The 24,207-nt window shown below is 40.4% G+C and overlaps 2 protein-coding genes across 5 annotated transcripts in view; one reads left to right on the forward strand and one right to left on the reverse strand.

Moving 5' to 3' along the window:
• Positions 1 to 2,116: 2,116 nt before the first annotated feature.
• LOC118826981 lies at positions 2,117 to 14,189 on the reverse strand. Its single transcript, XM_036598128.1, has 5 exons — positions 14,132 to 14,189; positions 8,554 to 8,621; positions 4,660 to 4,959; positions 4,266 to 4,556; positions 2,117 to 2,740 (listed from the first exon to the last, which is right to left on the reverse strand). The coding sequence occupies exons 2-5, from the start codon at positions 8,612 to 8,614 to the stop codon at positions 2,457 to 2,459; spliced, it is 936 nt and encodes a 311-aa protein (XP_036454021.1). The 5' UTR covers positions 8,615 to 8,621; positions 14,132 to 14,189; the 3' UTR covers positions 2,117 to 2,456.
• Positions 11,759 to 24,207, forward strand: part of LOC118826992 — a 74,850-nt gene continuing 62,401 nt past the window's right edge. The window contains exons 1-5 of one of the 4 annotated variants that reach the window (XM_036598146.1): positions 11,759 to 11,856; positions 15,079 to 15,155; positions 17,981 to 18,280; positions 18,386 to 18,676; positions 21,375 to 22,189. In XM_036598146.1, the coding sequence (XP_036454039.1) occupies position 15,155; positions 17,981 to 18,280; positions 18,386 to 18,676; positions 21,375 to 21,601 (819 nt within the window). In that variant the 5' untranslated portion in view covers positions 11,759 to 11,856; positions 15,079 to 15,154 and the 3' untranslated portion in view covers positions 21,602 to 22,189. Of the gene's footprint in view, positions 11,857 to 14,697; positions 15,156 to 17,980; positions 18,281 to 18,385; positions 18,677 to 21,374; positions 22,190 to 24,207 lie in introns of those variants that run through there. The other 3 variants (XM_036598145.1, XR_005008826.1, XM_036598147.1) reach the window with 3 other exon arrangements.

Here is a 24,207-nt window from a genome sequence, read left to right on the forward strand (position 1 = left end):
TATTAAATTATGGACATTTAGTTACTTTAAATGGCATCTGTTAGAGCGGTTTGGCCTTGTTTTATTAGTGAGATTTGTTTTTTAGGTGTGCACTTCAGCTAAGTAAGTTTCCTTTATACACTGTAGAAATGAAGATTCTGTTCAGGTACATTTCTCGTTCATCAAGGTACAAAAAGTGTAAATGTTCCCTCAAAGCTCCAACAGTGGTTTTAAGGTCTGATTGTGAACCTTAAATAAGTGTTTCCAGGTGAAAAGTTCGTATTTGTACCTTTTCATAACCGAATGTTTTAAAACAGAACAGTAAAATAAAAGCCTGGAGACGAGACGGGGTGTGTGGAGTCAGTACAGCTTAGAACATATCATTTCAGTGGAATTATGGTTCAGTATGTCCCTGACTAAAGGCACTGAGATGGACCCTTAAGGGGGTTCCACCCCAGTGACAGGAGGGGAACTGACCCAGTGACAGTTTACTGCCTTTACTTCTGAGAGTGTAGGCCAGCCTGCTGTTCTAAGCTGCTGCAGAGCTGGGACAAACATGCCTGCCAGAAGCTCCTTTTCCAAAGTATAGAGCATTTCTCCACATGCTGTTATTCAAAATGATACAGCGAAGTAATGAAGCAGAATAACACTTCAAGTGGGGTGAAGCCCACCTGCTGAACTTGCATGCATAAAAGGGTTGTCACAACTGCCAAGTTTCAGCATAGTTCCAGAAATTACATGAAAATGCCAGACATTTACACTCTAAGTCCCCAAATGTTACTCTCTTGTTCCTCTAGATCTTGTTCAGATCTGTAATCTGTATATTCGCTACAGAAGCTGCCATCTAAAGCTGATTCTATGTCGCACTCATTTAATACCAGGTCTTAAAATCATAATATTTTAGAGCTTCATTAGTGAAATCTAACTCAGAGACAGTCAGCTGCCTCATCCACCTTTTTATACACTTCCCCAGTAATAACTGAGTGTGTAAGATATAAACAGAGTGGTTTGGTGTGAAATGGTTCAGATGTCTTACAGTGGTGGTGATAGGAACCAGGGGTCGCATGACTACAACACAAATATAGACATTTATTTACTATCCAGAACCACCAGTGAACCACACGAGTCTTCTGAGTTTATATGGAGTGTTGATGATGGAAAATAGTGGAAAATCTGAAATAATAAGTTCTCTTTGGGGACTATTTTGCCTCACATCGCCCTGCATGTATCCCTCCACCATGAATGGAGTTTAAGTTCTCTAAACTATCATTAAAACAGTGTCTCAGTCATCAGGCAGTGAATTCATAACCATTACTGTAGGAACTTTCAGTGAGGGAGCTTTTAGAGGGGGACGTCTGGTTCCTATCACCACCACTGTGAACAGCTCTGACTCGGTAAGTTTCTCTAGAACGGAGCGTTTCACACCAAACCACTCTGAACCTCTCTGATACATCTTAACTGTTTAGAAATAGGTGGAGTTCCCCTTTAAGGCAAGCGCTGTATGCTGTCAGACAGAAAAATCTCTTTGGTAGAAGAAGCCAGACTTTTGAAGGAAAGCAGATTTAGGACAGAATATTTAAAGCTTAAAGCTGTTTGCTAAAGCTGTACAGCTGAATTCCAGATGAGTGAATGTTGTAAATCTGCTGTTTCTCTCCGGCAGTCAGAGCTCATCACTGCACTGCACTCATTATCATCAATATGTCTTAAACTAAGCCAATGGAAGCAAAGGGGGAGTGTCTTTACAAAAACAGCAGCCTATGAACATGAATGGTAGCTTTTTGTTGTCTGAATGATGTCTGTCCTGCTGATATTCTCTACTAGTCTGCTCTAATCTGAACCTGAGATGTTTTTAGTGTTCTGTTGCTCCTGATTAATTAGAGTGCATCCACTTTTTAAAATGCTTGTTTTGTTTTGGAAATATTTGGGCTTTTTATCTAGAACTGCTTGCAAAGAAGTGGTGTATAGTGGTGCTGTGGGTCAGGGGTTCTTAAATAAACCCCAATAACAATTAACCTAATAAACCTAAAAAGAACACTGACGCCAAACTCATCACCCAGCATATCGATGGAGAGGGAGGGACTCCAGTCTCAGCAGGGAAGAAATATTAGCTTTATATTTGAGTGTTTCTTCAAGTACATACACTTTTTAGAAAACATGGAATTCAATATATGTTATTATTTTTTAGTTAAAAATAATAAGTATCAAAGTCTGTAAAACAAAATGTATATATAAAAAATAAATATGATATATAAATTTTGAATTTCCTTTCCAGTGCATTCAGTCTGAATTGAATTTGTCTTTACAGCTAAGTTAGGGCTGCCTGCATAAGGCCAACAATTTTAAATAATGAAAAAAAAAATGAGCAAAAATTAACACATTTTCACAGGCCCAGTGCAGGCAGGCCATTGTGAGTCAAAAGTCAAGCCCTAAGTGGGCCCCTAGGGACACTGTAGCCTGATACATGTGAATAACTACTCTCATGTACCCGTCCTGTGTTTGGGTGGTAATGATCTCTCCACTTCTGGGTTATCATTTAGTTTCTCCTCCTCAGTGGAATCACTGCGTTCATTAGTTTCCACTCTGTTCTTTGTGTCTTTCATGCGGAGCTGATGATTTTCTCTCTTCAGCCTCACATTCACCATCACTAATACCACTAATACCACAGTCACAGTTAGAAACCCAGTCCCCATCACAGCCAGCACTATAATCACCCTCACTGGTGCAGCAGGTCCTCTATCTCTGTCCAGATCTGATGAGTGATCTGCAAAAAAAAAAGACATACAGATTTGTAACATAGAGAAATGAAACTAAATTCCAGTCCACAGCTGCAGTTTCTTTTTCTTTCACACCACCAGTGGCGTATGTTAAAAAAGGGAGTGATACACCTAGGGCCACCAGGGAGGGGAGACTTCATGCAAATGGGGAGAGAATTCTCCTGGGTCAACCATAAGTCCAAAAATATAGACTCCACCACCCCTGGATTGGCCAGCAGATAAAATGGTAAATGATTATAACACAGCATTAATCCTCATTTTACACAGAGCTCTCATGCACTACAGCTTCGGTTCTGACAGGCTGCGTTTAGCTCACTATTACAATACATTTAGTAGCCTGTTTTTAGCTTGTATGCCACAAGCTAACTGCATTTCTGTTGGAATGTTAAAAAATTAGTCCCATTTCCTCTTTTTACTCCTACCGCTTGTTTTCGAGGGTCACCATAACCCCTTGGAGCTGAGCTACAGGGTATTAACAGCTACCAGCGCTGCTCTGTAGGCGACCCTGCCAGTCTGCAGTGACAGCAGAGGAGGGTAAAGTTCAGCTCCTCACTGCTGGGCTTTAGTTATATTTAGGGCATCATATGACTTCAAAGAGGGGGGCAATTATTTATTATCACCCACCCCTAATTCTTCAGTGATATGAAGCTGAAGTCACATATTCACCAGATTCTTGTTCGAATTTCCCCGTTCCACATTAAATGGTGCAGCAGTTACATTCTGGCGCTTCAGGTGTCAAAACTGCTGGATTTTTTAAGGTGGAACGGGAAAGTTAGCTAGCTAGCTACCGAGACATTAGCATACTATTAGCGATTTTTTATGCTTATTATGAAGAAAACATGATATGTGGTGATCGTAATTTTTTAATATAACACTCCATTTGGAGTGAGTCTCTGAAAAGCCTCCGTTTGGAGGGTCATGTAGCTCTAACACTTCACCCTCCCCCTCTATCTCAACAAGAATTGGGACACCCTAACCCTAGACGTGAACACGCAAAGCAGAGGGCTGGGGCTCAGTGGTAGGGGCGAGGGGTGAAATGGGACTGGACCTTCCTGTCTTCACTGTTTACTTCTGAACTTTTCATTGTGTAAAGAAAAAGAAAGCAGGATGTGTTTAAACAGCTAAACAGAAATAACCCACAGCAAAAATATCGTGAGAGCACAGTGGGTACATTTGTCATGACTCGCTGAAGATCAGTGCTTTAGAGTGTCATTCAGTGCTTAGATTTAGAGGCTAAAACAGGACTGATTTGATATCGGTGGTCTAGTCAGTGAATGTGGAGGACTTCTCGGTGTACACAAACTACTTTTGTGTACTTTGTATAAAAGAGTGGAACCGAAATATGAAACGGTTTTCTAATTACATTCATGTGGTATAAACTATAAATAGCCTATGGTGTTAATGGGGGTGCTGAATGATTGTCAGAGGGGGCTTCAGCACTCATCAGCACCGAGTCTGCACACCATCACCAGTAAAGGACTGACTCTCTCTACACTCTGAATGAACTCCTACCTTGGATGGTCACCTCGTAGATGTGAATGACGTCTTCATTTCTGGTGTCCATTACAGTATAAACTCCACTATCAGACGGAGTCACTGCTCTCAGCTCAAGAACAGATGTTAGAGATGCTCTCTGTGTGTATTCAGGTTTACACTGTAGTGAGCGTCCATCCACTGTACAGATCTGACCACTGGATTGTCCTGCTGGGTCTGAACTGTTATAAATCACTTTCACTGGATCTGATATGTCCAAATCCATCACCAGAGACTCATTAGGCTTTATCTGAACTTGAGTTTTCAAGGCTGAAAAGAAGAACAATCAGGAAGTTTGTTAATTATGTCCAAATCTGATTCAAGTCATTGCACCCAAATCTCTGGCCATTTAAGAAACCAGATGGACACTTACGCTCAATCTGAAGATTCACATCACAGAGATCTTTACCATCACAATCACACGTGTACCAGCCTCTCTTAGTGAGATCAGCGTCAGTGATGGTGAGAGAGAGATTCCCCTTCAGGTACTGATCATGGATCATCTGATATCCCTCCTTCACTGATCTACATGAAGTCTGATCACACTCAGCCAGAACATCAGTGGGTTTAGTGAACACAGTCCATCTGACCAAACCAGAGCATCTCTCAGAGCAGGACAGAGTAGCAGAGTCATGAAGATCCACCTTCACTGGAGGATCAGCTGATTCAGACACTGAAATAAAAATGAAGGAACAAAATAAAAAAGTGTACACCACACATTTCCATCTCTAATGTTTGTCAAGATGTTTAAAGGTTATATTTTTCTCTGAATTCTTCAAAAGCACAGTTAATAAATCAGAGAGGATTTTCTATACTCAGCAGATCACATTAATCATCATAAATAATCTGTTTCAGTGTGTAGCTAGATAATGACGTGTTTACCAGCTACAAGCACAGGTTGTCTGTTTCCCATCGCTTTTTCAGTATTTTGTTTCTTTTTGAGAGAGTTTTGCAAATGTTTTTACAAAAAGAAGGCAGGAGGAAGTTCACGGAGGAAGCTCACCTACACACATCAGTTGCTGGTGCCGCGTCTACTGTTTACCAGCACACCGAAGCTTGAGCTGATATGTGAAATCAGACATTTGGTGGGGGGAATAAAATAAATTCATACTACCAAGTATTAAGACTAGCAGTTCATTTGTTACACTATAATGTGCCACAAGCTAGTTAGGAAGCTAATGCTATTAATGTGAAAAGTGCAACACAGTAACTAGTAGATATTTCTCAGAAGTGTCTTGGTTAAAGTACTACAGAAGTTATCCAGCCAAAGTAAGTTTTTAGCTGTTTTGATTAAAACTGATTTGTTCTATGGATGGTCTTTTGAACAGTGAACTGGTGACTACGAAATACAGGCAACTGATTCAGTGAAAGAGGTAGTGGTGCACTTCTTGCATCTGTGTTATGATATTTTTAAAAATGACTGAGATATATTAATCAATCAAAAATACCTACATGGATTTATGCTAAAAAAACAAATGCATTCTCACAGGAATTACTGTAACGGCTGTAGATGGAACCAGATGCTCGCAGATGAGGCTTGAGTTAATAACAAAAGGATGACCCAAAATCACAGTCGAAAAACAAGAGCAAGAAGTCAAAAACCAGAGATCCACAACGAGACAAAAGGGCAAGGCAAAAATCAAGGTCAGGACGGAAAGAAAGGTCATGGAAGAAGATAAACAGACAATGGAGAAACACTTGGTATGCTCATAGTGAGACGCTACTTTTCAAAGAAGCTAAGCTAAAGCCCGGGCTTATATACTAAACTAACAGTCACGTAAAATAAAGAACAGGTGTGGGTGTACTCAGAAGTCAGGTAAAGCTGAGCGCTGATAGGTTGATCGGTTGGAGTCTTAAAACGTTTCTAATTAAATGCCTGTAAAAGCCAAGAAATTTCTGTAAGTCTTTCACAGATGTTGGGGTGGGCCAGTTAACTACAGCCTTGACCTTGTGATCGTCCATTAGTACCCCTTGTGCGCTGATGATATACCCCAAAAACGAGACCTGTTGAAGGTGAAACTCACTCTTTTCCCCTTTGACGAACGAATCGTTTTCTAGTAGAAGTTTAAGGACTTGTCAAACTTGATGGACATGGGTGTCATAATCTGGGGAATAGATCAAAATGTCATCTATATAGGCCATGACAAATTTACCAATTATGTCTCTAAGAACATCATTGATAAAGCATTGGAAACAATGGGGGCATTAGAGAGCCCAAAAGGCTTTGCAAGGTATTCGTAGTGCCCCTAGTGGTGATGAAAGCAGATGAAACCAGGACTAAATTATAGGCACTACGGAGGTCTGATTTGGTGAAATAATGAGCACCTCTGTTGTTCCAAATCTACCAGGATCAATGGTAAAAGGTATGCAAACTTCTCTGTGACTTCAATAAGGGCACGATAATCAACACAGGGTCTTAAACCGCCATCTGTCTTTTTTGACAAAGAAAAATCCAGATGCAGCTGGTGAGGTTGAGGGACAAATGAAACATTGTGCCAGTGCCTCATCAATGTACTCTCCCATGGCTTTTCTTCTTCTTGAGTCAGGGGATAAACTCTAGATTTTGGTAAAGTGGCCTCTTCTATAATGTCTATGGTACAGTCATAAGAACAATGCGGAGAGACTTTAGTAGCATTCGTTTGCTAAACACCTTAGTCAAATCAGAGTATTCAAGGGGAATTTGAGTGACCTGAGTGGGGTCTGGGCTTTCAATGGATGTGGACATGACTTTCAGTTCAATGGGTCAATGGGACTCACAGTTATAGGACCAAGCGGTAATTTCATGAGCGGACCAAGAGATTTGGGGGTCATGTTTCTGGAGCCAAGGAAGACCTAGGATGATGGAAAACTCTGATGAGTCTATCAATAAGAAGGATAACTGTTCTTTATGGAGAAAGCTAGCCTCAAGCTGAAGAGGTTCAGTGATGAAGGAATTTGGGTCCAGTCCAACGGGTTCTCCATCCTGCACGGGGATGTTGGACACGGGAGTCTGTAGCTGAGCCACCACATTGTCATGGATGATGTTTCTCTCTGCTTCTGTAGGTTCCGCCTACTTCTTGCAGCCAGAGTATGAAACTACAATGCTTAGGCTGCCTCCAAGTGATTACCTTGTTTAAACTTGCACAAAAGCTCTTCCCTGGAGTAACCATTATGAGGATGGTTGAAAATTGTTTTAAAGTCTTTCAAAAAATTGTTCATAAGACATGTCTCGAATACGAGACCACCCAGCAGTTGCCCACTCTAATTCTTTGTCTGAGAGAAGTTAGATGACGAGTGCTATTTTGGCCTGATCAATGCTAGATGGGGATTACTGAAAAATACAGAGCATTGCAGGAGAAAACCTTGACACTAGTCTGGAGATCCATCAAACTTATCGGGTTTGCTTACTGGAAAAAAAGTATTAACGCTCACTGGGGCGGTCGCATTCGTATGTGAGACTGAGATGGTGACAGGAGTTGGTGAACAAACAGAGAGGTTACGCAGTTGAGCAGAAATGTCTTTGATAACAGTTAGGAGTTGAGAGGGCTGGGCCTGCTGTTCAGCTTGTTGTTGGGTGAGGTCACCTACAGACTGAGTAACCCCTGCCAATACCTGCTGGTGATGTCCCAGAAGCTAACCTTAATTGCTCAAGATCTTCTGAACAGCCTCAATGTCCACCATCTGCATGCAGGGAAGTATCCAGACGGAACCAGACGCTCACAGACAAAGCTAGAGTTAAGATCTTTAATAACAAAGCAATGATCCAAAATCACAGTCGAAAAACGAAAGCAAGAAGCCAAAAACCAGAAATCCACAACAAGACAAAAGGGCAAGACAAAAATCAAGGTCAGGACGGAAAAACAGGTCATACAAAGGAAGAAGATAAAACAGACAATGGAGAAATGCTCGGTATGCACATATTGAGATGATACTTTGCAATGGTCTAAGCTAAAGCCCGGGCTTATATACTAAACTAATAATTACATAAAATTAAGAACAGTTGTGTGTGTAATCAGAAGTCCGGTGAAGCTGAGTGCTGATAGGTTGATCAGTAGGAGTCCTGCGTCATGTGAGGCAGCGAGGGGTTCTGGGAATCTTAGTTTGAGGCAGCTGCATCAGCTGCAGTTCCAGCCGTGCCGGAGGGGGGCGTGACAATGACTTACTTTTTCACAGAACAGTGTATCAATTTATCATTGTCATCATTTAGAGAAGCAGCAGTAAATCTGACAAACTAAAGTGAAATACAGAAGTGAAATTTATAAGAAGGTCACTTCTTACACAAACTTACCCGTAGTGAAAGTAGCGATCAGGTAGATCAGGATATAGAAAGCAGAACTGTAGGACTGCATGACTGACCTACAGACACACACACACACCATCAGTACTGACCAGGAGATAAATAAAAAATGACCATTCATTTGCTCTAAACATTGCAAGTTAAAAAAACAGAAAGGAAGAAGTTTTAGGGTTATTTTGAACTTTACTGCATCCATCAAAGACACTAGCCACATTACAGACACGAGGCACTGGAAAATAATTGTCTTAAAAATGTGTATTTATCATTGTACTAAATTTGTTTAGTTCTCAGCTTTTACACATGCTGCTTCTAACACCATCATTTCAATGGAACAACGGATACAACAGTTTAATATTAAATATTACCACTTTAAAATACAGTTTAATGGACTTCAGACAGCAAGAGAGAGAGAGAGAGAGAGAGAGAGAGAGAGAGAGATGAGATAAAGAGAAAGAGAGAGAGAGATACTGAAGATAATCTCTTACTGTTCACATCCTGACCCCCAAACCAATATTTTTACATTGCCTATGAAAATATGATATAGAACTGTAAAAAGAATCCAGCTATTTACTGTCTTTTTCTAAAAGCTTTTATCTTTGTGTTGAGTTTATCTTTGAGATTGTCAGAATGGTCAGTTTTTACTTTGTTAGCTCTCTGTGCGTTATGTGAGGGCATGCTGATCATTTACACTGTACAAAAAGCTACAACAAACTACAGGAAAGAAAATCATAATCATAATAGGTCCCCTTTAAGTGAGCACTAATCTAAGGACTTACTGAAATATATTGTGTAGCTCTTATGCTGTGTTTAACCCTGTATCTGTCTTTCTAGGTATTAGCACTGACTCTTGTGTCTTGCAGTGTCTGAACTCAAGAGTAGGACTCTGTCCTATTTGTTCTAGCCTAGATACTTTCTCTGAGTGGACAACAAAGCACTTTTGTAAGTCCCTCTGGATGAGAGCGTCTTTATATACAGTATCTCACTAAAGTGAGTACACCCCTCACATTTCTGCAAATATTTTATTATATCTTTTCATGGGAAACACTATAGAAATGAAACTATGATATGACTTAAAGTAGTCAGTGTACAGCTTGTATAGCAGTATAGATTTACTGTCCTCTGAAAAGAACAACATACAGCCTTTAATGTTTAAATAGCTGGCAACACAAGTGAGCACACCTCACAGTGAACATGTCCGAATTGTGCTCAAAGTGTCAATATTCTGTGTGACCACCATTATTATCTAGCACTGCCTCAACCCTCTTGGGCATGGAATTCACCAGAGCTGCACAGGCTGCTACTGGAATCCTCTTCCACTCCTCCATGATGACGTCACGGAGCTGGTGGATGTTAGACACCTTGTGCTCCTCCTCTTTCTATCGCTTGAGGAGGCCCCACAGGTGCTCAATTGGGTTTAAGTCTGGAGGCATACTCGGCCAGTCCATCACCTTTACCTTCAGCAAGGCAGTTGTCATCTTGGAGGTGTATTTGGGGTCGTTATCATGTTGGAAAACTGCCATGCGACGCAGTTTCCGAAGGGAGGGGATCACGCTCTGCTTCTGAATGTCACAGTACATGGTGGAATTCATGTTTCCCTCAATGAACTGCAGCTCCCCAGTGCCGGCAGCACTCATGCAGCTCCATAACATGATGCTACCACCACCATACTTGACTGTAGGCAAGAGACAGTTGTCTTGGTACTCATCACCAGGGCACCACCACACATGCTGGACACCATCTGAGCCAAACGAGTTTATCTGGGTCTCGTCAGACCACAGGACATGGTTCCAGTAATCCATGTTCTTGGACTGCTTGTCTTCAGCAAACTGTTTGCGGACTTTCTTGTGCATCAGCTTCAGAAGAGACTTCCTTCTGGGACGACGGCCATGCAGACCGAGTTGATGCATTGTGCGGCGTATGGTCTGAGCCCTGACAGGCTGACCTCCCACTTCTTCAACCTCTGCAGCAATGCTGGCAGCACTCATGTGTCTGTTTTTTGAAGCCAACCTCTGGATTTGACGCTGAACACGTGGACTCAACTTCTCTGGTCGACCCTGGCGAGGCCTGTTCAGAGTGGAACCTGTCCTGGAAAACCGCTGTATGACCTTGGCCACCGTGCTATAGCTCAGTTTCAGGGTGTTAGGTCTTCTTATAGCCCAGGCCATCTTTGTGGAGAGCAACAGTTCTATTTCTCACATCCTCAGAGAGTCCTTTGCCATGAGGTGCCATGTTGACTATCCAGTGGCCAGTATGAGCGAATTGTACCCAAAACAAATTTAACAGCCCTGCTCCCCATTCACACCTGGTGTACTCACTTGTGTTGCCAGCTATGTAGACATTAATGGCTGAGTGTTGCGTTATTTTCAGAGGACAGTAAATCTATACTGCTACACAAGCTGTACACTGACTACTTTAAGTTATATCCATTTAATTTCTATAGTGTTTCCCATGAAAAGACATAATAAAATATTTGCAGAAATGTGAGGGGTGTGCTCAGTTTTGTGAGATACTGTATATTATACTTTCACTAGGCTAGTGCTGTCCTCCCACTCCTTACTGTCATTTACCATTGAGCTCCATGATGTGAGAGCCACTGGCAGATGTGTTGAACGACTTTATAGAAAAACTCTCTGGCCTACGCAGATCAAATGTCTATATCTATAGATAATGTCTGCTTTAAGTAGGGCTTGTTCTGTGTTCCTATCCCTGTTCATCTGCTGTAGCTCATGCTGGTCCAGGACCTTTTTCAACACTATTAACAAACTCCTGCAGCCACCTGCTGTAGCTTATTCTGGTCAAGATAAATTATACGGTGACTTTGCTTACTTTTTAGCATAAAATTGACCCGATCTGCTTTCCCCTCACTTCTTTCCATCATTCCCTCCCTGATTTCTTTTCCCCTAATATCACCCAGCCACTCTCATGTTTCCCTCCTATCTAGTTTACCTGGCCTTGGCATCAATATTGAGGGGATGTTGGTGATACTTTCTGCCTGCATACACAGTCAAGTTATCTTTGACCCCAAACGTTCCTTTGACATATCAATTCTAAAGTTAAGACAATGTTTTTTCATCTTCATATTATTGCTTGTCACCATCCTCAGCCTTACATATGTTGAAACATGTGAGCATGAATTAGTGAAATCTGTTAAAACTACTGTAATGTTCTCCCATCTATCCTCCCTGCTAAAGTTCCAGTAGGTTACAGTGTGCCACTGATCTTCACCTATTCTCTGAAGACTGACCAGGTCACCCTGTCCTTCAGAGTCTTCACTGATCACCTGTTACATTCCATGTTAAGTACAAGTTTCTTCTCATTACATATAAAGCTCTGCATGGCTTAGCTCTTCATGGGTGAGCGTCTTCATTTATATGTCCCATCCTGTACCTTAGGATTTGAGGATTTCTGCAAATAACTGAGCCCTTCTTCATGTTCCAAGGTTTAAATTGACATCTATGGATGGTCCATCATTTACTGTTCCCAAATGATGGAATGCTGTCCCAAAGTCTATTCGGGATGCCTCCTATCTTTCCTCATTTAAAGACATGTTAAAGACACACTTGTTGATTTGTGTATTATTTATTATGAAAGAGAGACTCCTTAATAGTTAATGAAGGTGTTTAAAAACTAATTTTACATATTATTTATAAAGTGAAAAGGTTATTAAAGTTATGAGAAGTGTATGGTAGTGTGGTAGTTTATATGAACTGGTAGATGGTGGGGTTTGGCTTACCCTGTCTGATTCTGTTAAACCATAAAAGCACTGATGCTGGCGTCAGTTTCACAGTCTGTGATGCTATGTCTACACGTTTACTCTGATGGAGAAAATGAAACTTGGTCTACTTTATTGCATTTCAGATCAGATGTTTTGAACTTGTGTCAGTGTAGCAAACCTCGGTAACACTTTATAATACAGCCCTTGTTTTACAGTGTAACGTACAGTGTAACTTCCCTGCATGAATGAGTGCTGTAAAATACAAACTGGTTACTGGTACTGCTGAAGTATTTCAGTGTGTAATGCAGTAATTATATTTAAATACAGTTTGGTATTTGGATGTGAATATTTAATTTTTAGGGTTTTCATGGTTAATTTAACTCTCAGTGTGGGACAATTTGCTAAATGCTCTAGTGTTTTGAGCATGGACATGTGATTTAGAGAGCAGAGACACTTGCTGCGTTCCAATCGTGAGGCAGCTGTCTAAATAGGCAGCATTTTTTTGCATATAACGACTCCGTACAGCAGCCTCTTCTTCATACACAAACTTCCACCACAGTGTCAATGCAGGAAAACAGCTGCTACAGACTCAGACCTTATTCACTGAGATGATCCCCCTTTAGTCGGAGGTGCGTGTAAACTAACGAGTGACTGCCAATAAACAGATAAAGCGTGTACAGTGCAGCGAAACTTGTGACGTGTGATGGCTCTGAAGCTCTGTCCTGAATGCGATGCCTACTAAGGTTCCATTTCAGTTAAAATGCTGTCCAACAAGAGAGCCGCCTCTGAAGGCAGTGTTAGGCAGCTGCCTTCAGAATGGAACTCACTAACTATGTTTAAGCAGTCAAGTAAAACTGAGATTCCTTTTTATCTGTCTTTGCTGTGTATGCAGCGTCGTAACAGTTACAGCCTAAACAGGACGTGTCTGTGTACTTGGATTACACTGTCCAGTGACAGTGACTGACCAATACAGCCACCTCACATTAAACACTGATTTCACACACTAACTTTTAAAGAGTGGATGTCAGGCAGAACTGGTCACCTAAACAGTGTAGAAAAGGATTAGAGAGTTCTGCTGAATGCAGTGCAACATTTGACACATCGTGAAACTTCTAAAGTGTAGCTGTAAAAATTGCAGCAGGTTTATTTGCTCAGTCAGCTCCAACAGCTGTCTAAACAAACAAACACAAAAACAAACAAACAAATAGACTGGCAGACATTTTTAAACCTCAGCAGTAATAAGTAGAAAAAAGTGAAACAGTATTAATACAGTGAAGAGTCCAGGGTGCTGATTCATGTTTTCCATCCAATCCTACAGTCTGGAACTCTTAATGTTAATCAATAGTGACAGATTCGACTCTATTTCACCAGAAACCTGACAACACAGGCAGCTACAAAAGCAGCACAAAGTTATAGAGGAAGGAAACGAGTCCGTCTGAGTCTCAAACACAGATCATACAGTTTATATTATCTACGCTAGTTTTGGTTTATATTTTGTTTTCTAAGAAGCTGAAGAGAAAAGCACTGTCTATCAGAATATGAACATACGTGTTTTGCTTTCATCTGAACACCAGTGTCATTATTCTGTTTCTACTCCGGGTACTCCGGTTTCCTCCCACAGTCCAAAAACATGCAGTCAGGCCGATTGGACATGCTAAAATTGCCCCTAGGTGTGAATGTGTATGTCTGTCTGTCTGCCCTGCGATGGATTGGCGACCTGTCCAGGGTGTATCCTGCCTTCCGCCCAATGACAGCTGGGATAGGCTCCAGCACCCCACCGCGTCCCAGAAGGATAAGCGGTTTAGAAGATGTATGTATATGTATGTATTCTATATAATTGTAAAATAGACTGACCTTGTGGAGTACAGAACTCTGCTCTTCTCTCTTTGTGTGTTAAACTGACACACCTGACTTCCACTTAATTTTAGGAACAGAGAAGAGTCAGATACCTGAATACAATCTCCACTTCTCAAAAAAAACATGAACAACTGGTTTCTTTATGCTGAAGCTCTAAAATCGATCTGACTGTAGCTCTTCACGGCTCGTTATTCCTTTGATTAGAGTCAAACTGAGGAAATCTTACATTACACGCATTTAAAACATCCATTCATAAAGGACAGTCTTGATTCAATATCTAAATTAGAAATAATTCAGCCTAAATTTACAGGTTATAAAATCTTATAATATATGATCTTAAAAATAAAAAGGTTCTTTATTCATTATGTGTAGATTCTTTCAATTTTAAAAAGGTTCTTTACACACAAAAAAGAAATTTTCGTTCACTTTTTTTGGTGAGAAACTTACAGACTGTTCACAGTGGTGGTGATAGGAACCAGACGTCCAGCTCACAGAAAGTTATTACATGAAATGGTGGAGGGATACATGCAGGGCGCTGTGAGGCAAAATAGTCCCCAAAGAAAACGTATTATTTCAGATTTTCCACTATTTTCCATCATCAACATTCCAACATTCCACATTAGCATTTCACATACTGTCCCAATGTTTTTGGACTTGGGTTTATATAATGGAATTTTGTATGAATTAAAATCATTATTTTGTTAATATTGAAAGCAGCAACACTACTCAGGAGAGGAAAATGATCAAATCTGGTGTGTGTTAAGACTAAAATAATAATTTAAAAGTCAGAGGGCCGCACCCTCTGGCATTAGAAACTATGGTTTTTCATATAACAGCAGAAATAGGAAGTGAACAGACTTCCTTCAGCATAGACTCCACCTTCTTTGCAACACCACCTTTTCTGTAGGAATTACTGCTTTCTGCTAACTCTCGTTTCTTTTAAGGTAACAGTGCAGCTTTGAGAGGACCAGTATTTCCACCGTCGTGTTTTCCCCCTCAGGAGATCAAGCGCAGCAGTACAGTGAGTTACATTCTGCATTTATTGATTTATTGTGTTTATTTAATGTAACAGACTACGCTGTGCTTTTGTGCTTAAAACACACCCTGTTCATGCACTTCTAATCCTTAAATCCATGTAACAGCCCTCTCCACATTCCTCTCCAAAATGCTCCCTGCTGAAAAAACCCATAGAAACCATTAAGTGTGTCTGTTGGTTCCTGATGGTTTTGTAATGTGTCTTGGCTTTTTTAATGGGTTGATATCATTTAAACTCATTCCTAATCCTAATGGTCTAACAGGTGACCAGTGGCTGATTCTAAATGAATCAGATGGTTTTATAACGGGATCTAAAGGTGTTCTACAGGAAACAGGTGGTCCTGTTCAGCAGTGAATGTGAAACGAGAAGTAAAGCAAACTGGCTGCATGTGTTCCTTAAAAGTGAAGTGCAATGCACAAATGCCATTACTTTTCCATAGTGACCTGCAGAATACCTGCCAAAATGAGAAGAAAAATCATCCTTTTAATTTGCATTGAATGCAATCCATGTTCAAATGTAAACAATGGACACTTATATTGATTTCACTGTGTAGTGCTCCAAATGTATCTGCTTCATTGAAATGTAGTCTTAAAAGTGAAAACAGTGTAATACCCACAAGATTACAGTGCTGTGCAGGAAATGTGCCAAAATGAAAAGTAAAAAAACATTACATTGACTTTACGTTGACACAGCATTAAAGCCGTGCATTCATTACATATCAAACTGGATTGTATTCAATGCTCACATAAATTAAGCATTTTGTTTTTTTAATGTGAATCCTCATGCATTGTTTTTCAGTGAAGTCAAGCGACATGGAAACAATTAAAAAGAGGTTTTGCTTTTCATTTTGGCATGCATTATGCACATCATTAATAACAATAATAACAACAACAATAATAAAATAATAATAATAATAATGTCACATTATAGTAATGTCATTTTGTCACTGTAGCAACAGCATTTCAATTTGACATGAATGCCTCTCCTTGTTATTCTTAGTGCTGATGTAAATTTGAGAGCCAAAGCCATATTTCCTAAAGATACTATATCCCAGATATAACACCTAAATATTAAATGATAGTGGCCCAAGGATTGATCCTTGTGGGACACAGTAACAAAGTAAAATTAAAACAAGGTGAATACAGTATTAGATATAAACAGACATTCTTCTGATCAGTCTGACAGAGTGTATCAAATGAAGCGCTCAGGTTTAAAAGAATGAGGAAGTTGGAATTTACTGACACAAGATGGTCATTCACTCTTACCAAGGCAGTGTTTGAACTGTGCCCAAAATGGATTACATTACAATTATGTTAATGGACATTGATAACTACTGTATATAGATTTATAATGGTAGTCAAGTGTAGGAAACCAAAAAAGAGGTCACATGACTGAAACAACTTAATTTGTTAATGAAGTTGCTAATCTGTATAACTGGCTCTTTCACAGGCTGAAATAGTTCTCCAGAGGGAACAATTTGTGCAAATCCATTACCAGTGTAATGGTGTGGGCTGAGTTTTCACAGGCTCCGCCTGATCACCATGGCAGAAGTAAAAAGAAAAAAGTAACCAAAATTACTTTTTACTGTGTTACTGCAGTGTTTGAAAGTTATGATGTGCTACATCAGCATTTCATCATTTTATATTATTGAGAAAACTACGAATGTAATTTTTGGTCTAAAGTTGGAATTATAGCTGCTAAATCAGTGGTGCCAGTGTGTTTACATGGTTTCTGTGATTGTTTAAGTTCAGAGTTTTTGTTCATGGTGATGAATAGTACAATACAGACAAAGCTTAGATCACATAAACACTTTTACAAGTTTAAGGCACTGGATGCAGGTGTCCTCTCTTCTCTCTCTCCTCTCCTGGTCAGTACTGATGGTGTGTGTGTCTGTAGGTCAGTTCTGTTCTCTCTTTCTCTCTTCTCTCTCTCCTCTCCTGGTCAGTACTGATGGTGTGTGTGTGTAGGTCAGTTCTGTTCTCTCTCTTCTCTCTCGTCGTCTCTCTCTCCTCTGCTGGTCAGTACTGATGGTGTGTGTGTGTCTGTAGGTCAGTTCTGTTCTCTCTTTCTCTTTTCTCTCTCCTCTCCTGGTCAGTACTGATGGTGTGTGTGTGTCTGTAGGTCAGTTCTATTCTCTCTTTCTCTTTTCTCTCTCCTCTCCTGGTCAGTACTGATGGTGTGTGTGTGTAGGTCAGTTCTGTTCTCTCTTTCTCTTTTCTCTCTCCTCTCCTGGTCAGTACTGATGGTGTGTGTGTGTAGGTCAGTTCTGTTCTCTCTTTCTCTCTTCTCTCTCTCCTCTCCTGGTCAGTATTGATGGTGTGTGTGTGTGTGTCTGTAGGTCAGTTCTGTTCTTTCTTTCTCTCTTCTCTCTCTCCTCTCCTGGTCAGTACTGATGGTGTGTGTGTGTAGGTCAGTTCTGTTCTCTCTTTCTCTCGTCTCTCTCTCCTCTGCTGGTCAGTACTGATGGTGTGTGTGTGTCTGTAGGTCAGTTCTTTTCTCTCTTCTCTCTCACCTCTCCTGGTCAGTACTGATGGTGTGTGTGTGTAGGTCAGTTCTGTTCTCTCTTTCTCTCTCTCTCCTCTCCTGGTCAGTACTGTACTACAGTACTTTGTGGGCATTTCTTAGCAATGACATGTTTATAATTTAAAATAGGCATTGAAACAGGCTGCATATTGTAATTAAACTCTTAGTTTAATTAGTACAAATATTTCACTCTGAATGATTTAATGCTTTAGAAGAATTAATTAAGGCATGATAACTCCTCTTAACACACTGTTTTTTTTGTTTATTTATTTATTTTTTGCTTTCAGTGTCTGAATCAGCTTTTCCTCTGGTAAAGGTGGGGTTTCTTGGTTCTGCTACTCTGCCCTGCTCTGAGAGATGCTCTGGTTTGGTCAGATGGACTGTGTTCACTAAACCCACTGATGTTCTGGCTGAGTGTGATCAGACTTCATGTAGATCAGTGAAGGAGGGATATCAGATGATCCATGATCAGTACCTGAAGGGGAATCTCTCTCTCACCATCACTGACGCTGATTTCACTAAGAGAGGCTGGTACACGTGTCAGTGTGATGGTAGAGAGATATATCACTGGGATCTTCAGGTTGAGCGTAGTTTTGAACTACTTTCTTGACTGAATATTGCTGACTATACCGCAGTGATTCAAGTATAATGCTTTGTATCAGATTTGCAGGTGATTACATTTTTCTCCTCAGCCTTGAAAACTTCAGTTCAGATAAAGCCTGGTGAATCTCTGGTGATGAAGTTGGACGTATCAGATCCAGTGGAGGTGATTTATAACAGCACAGATCCAGCTGGACCATCCAGCGATCAGATCTGTACAGTGAATGGAAACTCACTACAGTGTAAACCTGAATACACACACAGAGTGTCACTAATAACATCTGCCCTTGAACTGAGAAAAATGACTCCATCTGACAGGGGCAATTATATTATAATGGACATTAATAAGGAGGCCATTCATATCTACACAGTGACCGTTCAGGGTATGTATCTAATGTAAATTGTGCAGCTTAAGCAGTAGAGTTGAAAAGTGTCTGTTTTTTCATGCTGTCTAACAGATTTTACCTCCATGTATGATATTACCAAAAGGGATGAGGGTTTCACACAACTACTTTGTTTTTATGTTTCCAAAGTTGTCATTCCTTGCACCTTTATTTTCACAACCAGAGCACTAAGCGGAAAAGCATCTCTGATGGTGGCCGAAAAGCTTGTATGAGCAGTTTGTACATTAGCTGATGAGGTGTATCAGAGCAAAATCAAAACTATTACACTATTAGTCTTAAAACAGCTCAAAACTTGAAGCTAACAGGCTAACAGCTCAACACACCGTGGGACAGGTTCAGTTCCCGCTGTCTTGAGCATCAGTTACTGAAACTGTCTCAGCTTGTTCTGAGCTATAGCCTGCTAGCTAAACTGCCACTAGCAATTATTATCAGGAATTTACAATGTTTATTTGAATTGAAAATTGCAAGTTTATTTTTATTTATTTGCTATATTATTGGTATAAATTCATGTAGTTGTAATTTTGAAATATTTTGTGACAAATAGAGCAGAATATTGTATTATTATTCGTTATATGGCCAGGCCTTGTGTCAGTGTGTTAAGCTGATGGGTCTGCGCCAAAGGCATTTATTAGCGAAGTCAGTATTTTTACAGTGTATTTACAGTGAGAAATACCAGTTTAGGAAACCTTTGCCATGGCTTTAATGGTGGTGTTTATCTGTCAGTGATTATGGTGTTTGTCCAGACTATGTTTGGGCAGTATAACAGCCCTAAGGTACTGCAGTGTTACTGAAATAAAATGTTGCTATTTAAAAATAATGACAGTATTTCAAAAGCATCCGATATCTATTCCACGTCTGAACAGCCAAATAAACCCATTACACCAATTTTTTAGGGGGGATCACTGATTGGTGGTGTGGGGGCTCACTGATAGGTGGTGCTACAGAAAGAGGGGAAAAATCAGAGATAGGTGAAACCTCTGAAAGAGCATGATAGCAGCTCAGCTACAAATAAGAGCTCCACTCACCACAGAACATGCTCAGCTTTCATGCCGACACCAGTCACTCTGCACTCTCAGATATCCTCTAAACGGGTCATTTTAGATTCGGTTAGCTGGAACCGAGCCTATGCTGTGTGGCACATTCGGTCTACTAGCATCAACTGCTGGCTTAGGTAAAATTAACAGTCCTAAAAACGCTAAACTTCATTCTTTCAAGAATAATTTTTAATCAATTTAAATGAGCAGCAGTTAATCAGAATCACACCTGTACTGTGGGGTGCAGCACTATTTGCTGATTGGTTAGCAGTACGGCTGCTGAGTGCTGATTGGTCAACATTACTGCTACTGAGTGCTGATTGGTCAACATTACTGCTACTGAGTGCTGATTGGTCAACATTACTGATACTAAGTGCCGATTTGTTAGCATTATTGCTACTGACTGCCGATTGGTTATCATTACCACTACTGAGAGCTGACTGGTTTGCATTACTGCTACTGAGTGCTGATTGGTCAACATTACTGATACTGAGTGTTGATTGATTAGCGTTACTGCTACTGAGTGCCGATTTGTTAGAATTACTGCTACTGAGTGCTGATTGGTTAGTATTACTGCTACTGAGCGCTGATTGGTTAGCATTACTGCTACTGAGTGCTGATTGGTTAGCATTACTGTTATCAAGAGCTGATTGGTTAGCATTACTGCTGCTGAGTGCTGATTGGTTAGCATTACTGCTACTGAGCGCTGACTGGTTGGCATTACTACTACTGTCTGCTGATTGGCTGGCGAGCGGAGCAGCTCATTGGCTGAGTGAAGCAGGTCATGCTCACTGATGAACATACATGAGGCACCTGTGTAATGTTCTATAGCTGGAGCTCAGGGGCGCTCAAAAATATGAGCAGTGTTAAAATATTGTGTTCTGTTCTGTGTTCAGAAAATGTGCATTTTTTATGGAAAAAATAATACATTTGACAAAACTAGAAGACATTATTGAGTGGCAGAACTCCTCACTTCACATTCTCTGACGTTACTGGCAGCACAGCAAAAACATTTTAACCTTGTATTATGCCAAATCAAAATTCTGATGCCGAGCCTTCGCTTAATTTACACTATTTATTCACCATTATGAGACAGAAAATCCAGAGCTAGATCAAACCAATCTTAAACGTAGCTAGCTAAACCATAAACCCTGCTTTGTGAGACCCATGGTAGATCAACACAGTTCCTCCTGGACAAAATGGGAAAAAAAGGTTCCAGATAGGGGCCCACCACAGATTTGTGTTCAGGGGCCTATAATTTGACGATCTGGGCCTGGTTTATTCAGATCCTAAATCAGTGGTTTCTGCTGAAGTGTGTTTATCTTCAGGTTGAGATCTTGCGTTGTGACACTGTTGTGATATTTTACCAGATGATGGCGATGACTCTGAAGTACAGAGACAAATTGATGAGTCCTCTTAAATCCACCACAGATGGAGCATCTGCCAGTGCTCCACTTAGTACGCTTAGTACTGCCATAGAGAGCCTGTGTTAATTACCCAGGCATTCTTAATGTGTTAGTGTAGGACTGATTAATCACAATACAGTGTGAAACTGCTGCATGAGGTCTTAACAGATCTATCTGGAGTCAGACAGTGTACATAAAACTAACAGTATCACATGTTTTGTGTGTTTTTGTTTGTAGATGAACAGCCCTGTGTGTGCGGAGATCAGGGAGCTGCTGTGCCAGTCTGGGCGTTCGTCCTGTTGCTGGTTGTGTGTGTAGCATTATGGGGAGTGAATATGTGGTTGTGGAGAAGAAATCTGCTCCTCCAGAAGAGATGTGAAAGCAATGGACTAAACAACCACGGTGCAGAAAATATGAAGAGCCTGTCAACCCTCACTAATAAGCTGAAGCAAGATAGTTCCTGATCTCTCTCCGTCTTTCTCTTGCTCTCTTTCTCTTCTCTTTTAAATAGACTGCGTGAGTGTGTGTGTGTGTGTGTGTGAAGCTTACAGAGAGAAACAGAGAGTTATCCAGAACGTCCGTTCTTCCATTTGTTTGAATATGCACCTTCTTTAAGGTTCTACATATAAGAACTGGATGATGTTTAGTGAGTGGGCACAGCGGGGTCTACAACACCACCTGTACATGTAGAGCCCGTTTCACTAATTTCTCCACTCCACACTGTTGTGTTTAGTTCTGCTTCAGTGCTGTACTCAGTATGATTTCATTGATTGTAATACTTGAATATACTGATTCCAGTACTGAATATAATGAGCTTGCTAATGTTATGAAAAAAATAATGTAGGTAGATAATATCTAAAGGCAATTAACTGTACAGTTTTACTGTACATGAAACAAGCATATATCTTTTTTGCAGGATGTTAATATAATGGTAATAAACCCATTCTAAGCCATGTTCCAGCATATCACTGTTGTCGGAAGAAAACCTCCAAAATGGTAACTTTACAGGAGAAGGAAAAAACCTACATTTCTTTTAATGTAAGTCAATGGAACCAGACTTTTTTCCAGGTCATTTTGGGCCGTTTCTTTTAGTCCATTCATCATGAAATTTACATACAATGTAAAGGACAACAGGCGTTTTCAGACTATGTCAAAAACTGAAAAACGACAAAAATGGAGATACGAGGTTTTCTTCCGACAGCAGCGATATACTTTTAAAAAAGAAGCCCCTGTTGTGATTGGTCTAAAGCCGGAGGGCCGGTGTCCAGCCCAGTTTGGTTATTTTCGTACTCAGACACTCCTGATTCAACTCACATGTTCATTGCGATGTTTAGTTTGTGTGTTTGAGTGTTTAAACCGCCAAACTATGCTGGACTATCATACTCTAACACATACTCTCCTGAGTCTGTCTAGCTGACGTGTCAGAATCCTTTCCTGGTGGGCCACAGCTCTGCAGACTTCAGCCTTCCTTCTCATTAAACACATCTAATTCAACTCCTTCTCTGATTATCTTCACCAGCTGAATTCAGTTGACTGTTAGAAGAGAGAGAACACTATCCTCTGCAGGGCAAGTGCTCTTTTCCAGGAACCCAGTTTGACACCTCTGGATTCATTCATGGACCTTTTTAGCTTAGTTTGCTTTTATAGTGGACTGATGGTCGGCAGAGAAAGTATGTCAGATAAGCTCCACATCGATCTCACTATTTTATCAAAGTGATGTTCAGCCGAAAGCTGTTTGATTATATCTGACTGTAGCTGCAGCTGCATTGCTGAGTCCTTCTCCATTCTATGGACCAGCAGTGTCCAATCTTGTCTGCAAAGGTCTTTCGTGGCTGCAGGTTTTCACTCCAACAAAACACCTGATCAGCTGTTGAAAACTGAGACCAACTGGTGAAACACAGACAAGATACTGATTGCTTGGTATGAAAACCTGTGGCCTTCTGTGGATAAGACTGAACACTTTCGCAGTGGACGCTTCACGTGAACTGGCTGTAAGGCCTCAGTGTGGGTTCAGCTCATCTTCCCCAAAAACAGAACTTAGCCACAGATACTAGATAGATAATCACTGCTGGAAGCTGTGGAGAAGGATGCACCAGTGCCTTTGTCACCTTGAATGAAATATTTAAGTTAATCTGCTCAGGATTCTTTATATTCTTACCCAGTGCCTTTTAAAACAAGAAGAAAGAAAGAAAGAGAAACAGCCCTTTGCAGTTCACTTAAGGTAAAATGGAAATCTTAAGACCAAAATTAACTTATGTTTTATGCAAGTGACCACTAACTAAGATAACATTCAGGATGTGTAAGAAGACTACGTGTGTATATTTTGTTGTTACATGTGTATCTTTGTTATTGTTTGTACATAGAAATGTTCATGTAATGCTTCTGTGCATTGTAGTATATTAATTTGTTTTTGTGTGCATTGCATGCAATACTATGGGATAATATTTTTGTAATTTGCATACAAAATAAACAAAGTATGCTTGTCTTAATTTTAACGCATTTCAGTCTGAATGGTTTCAAATGCCTAAAATGTAAATAAGAGTGAGCAATAAAGCTCTACGATCAGATTTGTTTCAGCATCTAAAACGCAGGGTCACAGCTCAGCAGATTAAACCGTCATAAAAAAGTCATCAGCTGATTAGTAAGAGCTAAATGAACTGAATTCAGAGCGTTAGAAGAGGGAAAATGCTCCCAGCAGGAGTTTTACAGCTACACTCTTCATAAAAAGGGCTCTATGACTTGTAACAGTAGTGGAATCCTTTAGGCGCGATACGCAAACATTTTAAAAGTTTTTCATGCAGAAGAACCACTCGACTATGCTGTAGGAGTTATATCCGTGTGTGGCTTATTCCTAAAATGTGGTGTGTATATCATGGTGCCATAGATGCACAGGTGAGCAGCAGTTATGGCGAAAGAGAATGGAGTGCTTCCTTGTTTGCCTGGACTGTGAAATGAGAAGACGTCTGTTTTCACTTGCTCTGTGAGCCTACGGTCTGTGGTGCTCCAACTACCCATCAGAATCAGAATCATTATTTACCAAATACCAGATGTTCAAGGAATTTGGTGCATG

The sequence above is a fragment of the Colossoma macropomum genome, unplaced genomic scaffold (genome assembly GCF_904425465.1).
Source record: "Colossoma macropomum unplaced genomic scaffold, Colossoma_macropomum, whole genome shotgun sequence".
Taxonomy (NCBI): Eukaryota; Metazoa; Chordata; class Actinopteri; order Characiformes; family Serrasalmidae; genus Colossoma; species Colossoma macropomum.

Excerpts from the sequence above, each read along its gene's own strand:
- LOC118826981 (XM_036598128.1), bottom strand. The coding sequence starts at position 8,614 with ATGCAGTCCTACAGTTCTGCTTTCTATATCCTGATCTACCTGATCGCT. Across the intron at positions 4,557-4,659 it reads TGTGAATCTTCAGATTGAGC|CCTTGAAAACTCAAGTTCAG; the intron begins GTAAGTGTCCAT and ends TCTTCTTTTCAG. Across the intron at positions 2,741-4,265 it reads CTACGAGGTGACCATCCAAG|ATCACTCATCAGATCTGGAC; the intron begins GTAGGAGTTCAT and ends TTTTTTTTGCAG.